Source organism: Gossypium hirsutum, chromosome D01, assembly GCF_007990345.1.
Source record: "Gossypium hirsutum isolate 1008001.06 chromosome D01, Gossypium_hirsutum_v2.1, whole genome shotgun sequence".
Lineage (NCBI taxonomy): Eukaryota > Viridiplantae > Streptophyta > Magnoliopsida > Malvales > Malvaceae > Gossypium > Gossypium hirsutum.
In genome coordinates this window covers 42,749,271-42,750,768 of record NC_053437.1, presented here as the reverse complement: position 1 = coordinate 42,750,768, position 1,498 = coordinate 42,749,271, and the positions used below count along the sequence as shown (strand labels likewise).

General features: G+C 33.1%; 1 protein-coding gene across 1 annotated transcript; it reads left to right on the top strand.

Annotated features, from left to right (window-relative positions):
* Nucleotides 1-1,247, top strand: LOC107921426 (non-specific lipid-transfer protein 4). Its single transcript, XM_016851277.2, has 2 exons — nt 1-403; nt 1,014-1,247. Exons 1-2 carry the CDS (start codon nt 55-57, stop codon nt 1,028-1,030), a joined length of 366 nt encoding a protein of 121 aa, XP_016706766.1. The 5' UTR covers nt 1-54; the 3' UTR covers nt 1,031-1,247.
* Nucleotides 1,248-1,498: the final 251 nt, after the last annotated feature.

Below are 1,498 nucleotides of genomic sequence, written 5' to 3'. Positions count from 1 at the left end.
GAGGTCAGCAAAATCAGTGTGGAAAAAGAGTGAGTTTCGCGGAGTGTAACAGAGATGGCTTTGAGCTTGAAACCTTATTGTCTGGTTGTTTTGTTTTTGATTTCGATAAGTTTGAATGCATTGGTCAGTGATGCAGGTGCAGCAGGAGAGTGCGGGAGGACCCCAATCAGGTCGGCTGCAGCAAGCTTAAGCCCATGCCTGGGAGCGGCTCGGAATGCAAGGGCTAAAGTTCCTCCAGCTTGCTGCGCCAAGGTGGGTGCCTTACTCAGGACTTCTCCAAGGTGCCTTTGTGCTATTTTGCTATCACCATTGGCAAAGCAGGCCGGGATCATGCCTGGGATTGCTATTGCCATTCCCAAAAAATGCAATATTAGGAACAGGCAAGCTGGCAAAAAATGTGGAAGTAAGTACACTACCTCATTCTCTTCTTTATCTTTTGAAAGTGGTGTTTAACTTAACCAAACATTTACATAAATTAATGCCATGTTTTGGGCTCAAGACTGGCAAATAACAACGGCCATTGTGCATGTGCATGTTTCCTTTTGGGCTTGGTTTTGAAGATTAAAGGTATAAACGTAAAGCCCTAAAGTGATTAGCACAAGCTCGGCAACCCCAGAACATCAAGACCAAGCTGACTGGTCCAAGACATTCTCATTTTTAAACGGGCTTTAACTTTTTTCCCCTTATAAAATTAACTAGACTAGAATTCATACCACCCATTTTGGGGGAAAAAAATCTTTTAATATAATTTGTTAAAAAATAAATTAAAATTTAAAAATAATTTGTTAAGTTTATGATTATTTTTACTGCTAATTTTTATTACTATAAATAAAAAGAAAAATATATCTTAGTGGATAATATTTTTAGAGTAAATGGCATATATTATTGAAAACTAAGTATTTTATATAGTTATATTATTTGATATCATTAAAATGACATATATATTTTTAAAATTTTTAAAAAAAGTATTCCAATATGTTGAGGCTAACTAGTAAAATTTCGACACTTTTCAGGGTATACAGTCCCATAAGAAGGCAACGATGAAGGAGAATAATGGGTGATTTTGTAGGAGGGAGAAGCTGAGAGCTATGAATAAAGTATTGGTGCATGGTTACTTGGTGATTCATATATTAGTTTTAATGTAATGTTGAGAATTTGTGTAAGATGTGGAGGTTGCTTCAACACCTACGTCTTCTTTTATGTACCTTCACCTTTACATTATAATAATAATAATCCTTAAATACAAACCCTCTCTCTCTCCATCAATGCAAACCATAATAATAATTTGTTACTACAATAGATTTCGCATTGGATTAATTATTTTTGGATTAAATTGTAAAGTTAAAATATATTTTAAATTCTTATATTTGGAATTTAATGATTATATTTTTATTTTTAGGAATTTAGTTATTTTATTTTTTGGATCTAGTTATTAACACCGTTAATTTTTTTTTGTTAAATTCTCTAGTGTGACATATTGAAATTAAAAAAAAAAAAG

What these genes read in the sequence shown, in the direction of transcription:
- LOC107921426 (XM_016851277.2), top strand. Translation starts at nt 55, where the DNA reads ATGGCTTTGAGCTTGAAACCTTATTGTCTGGTTGTTTTGTTTTTGATT.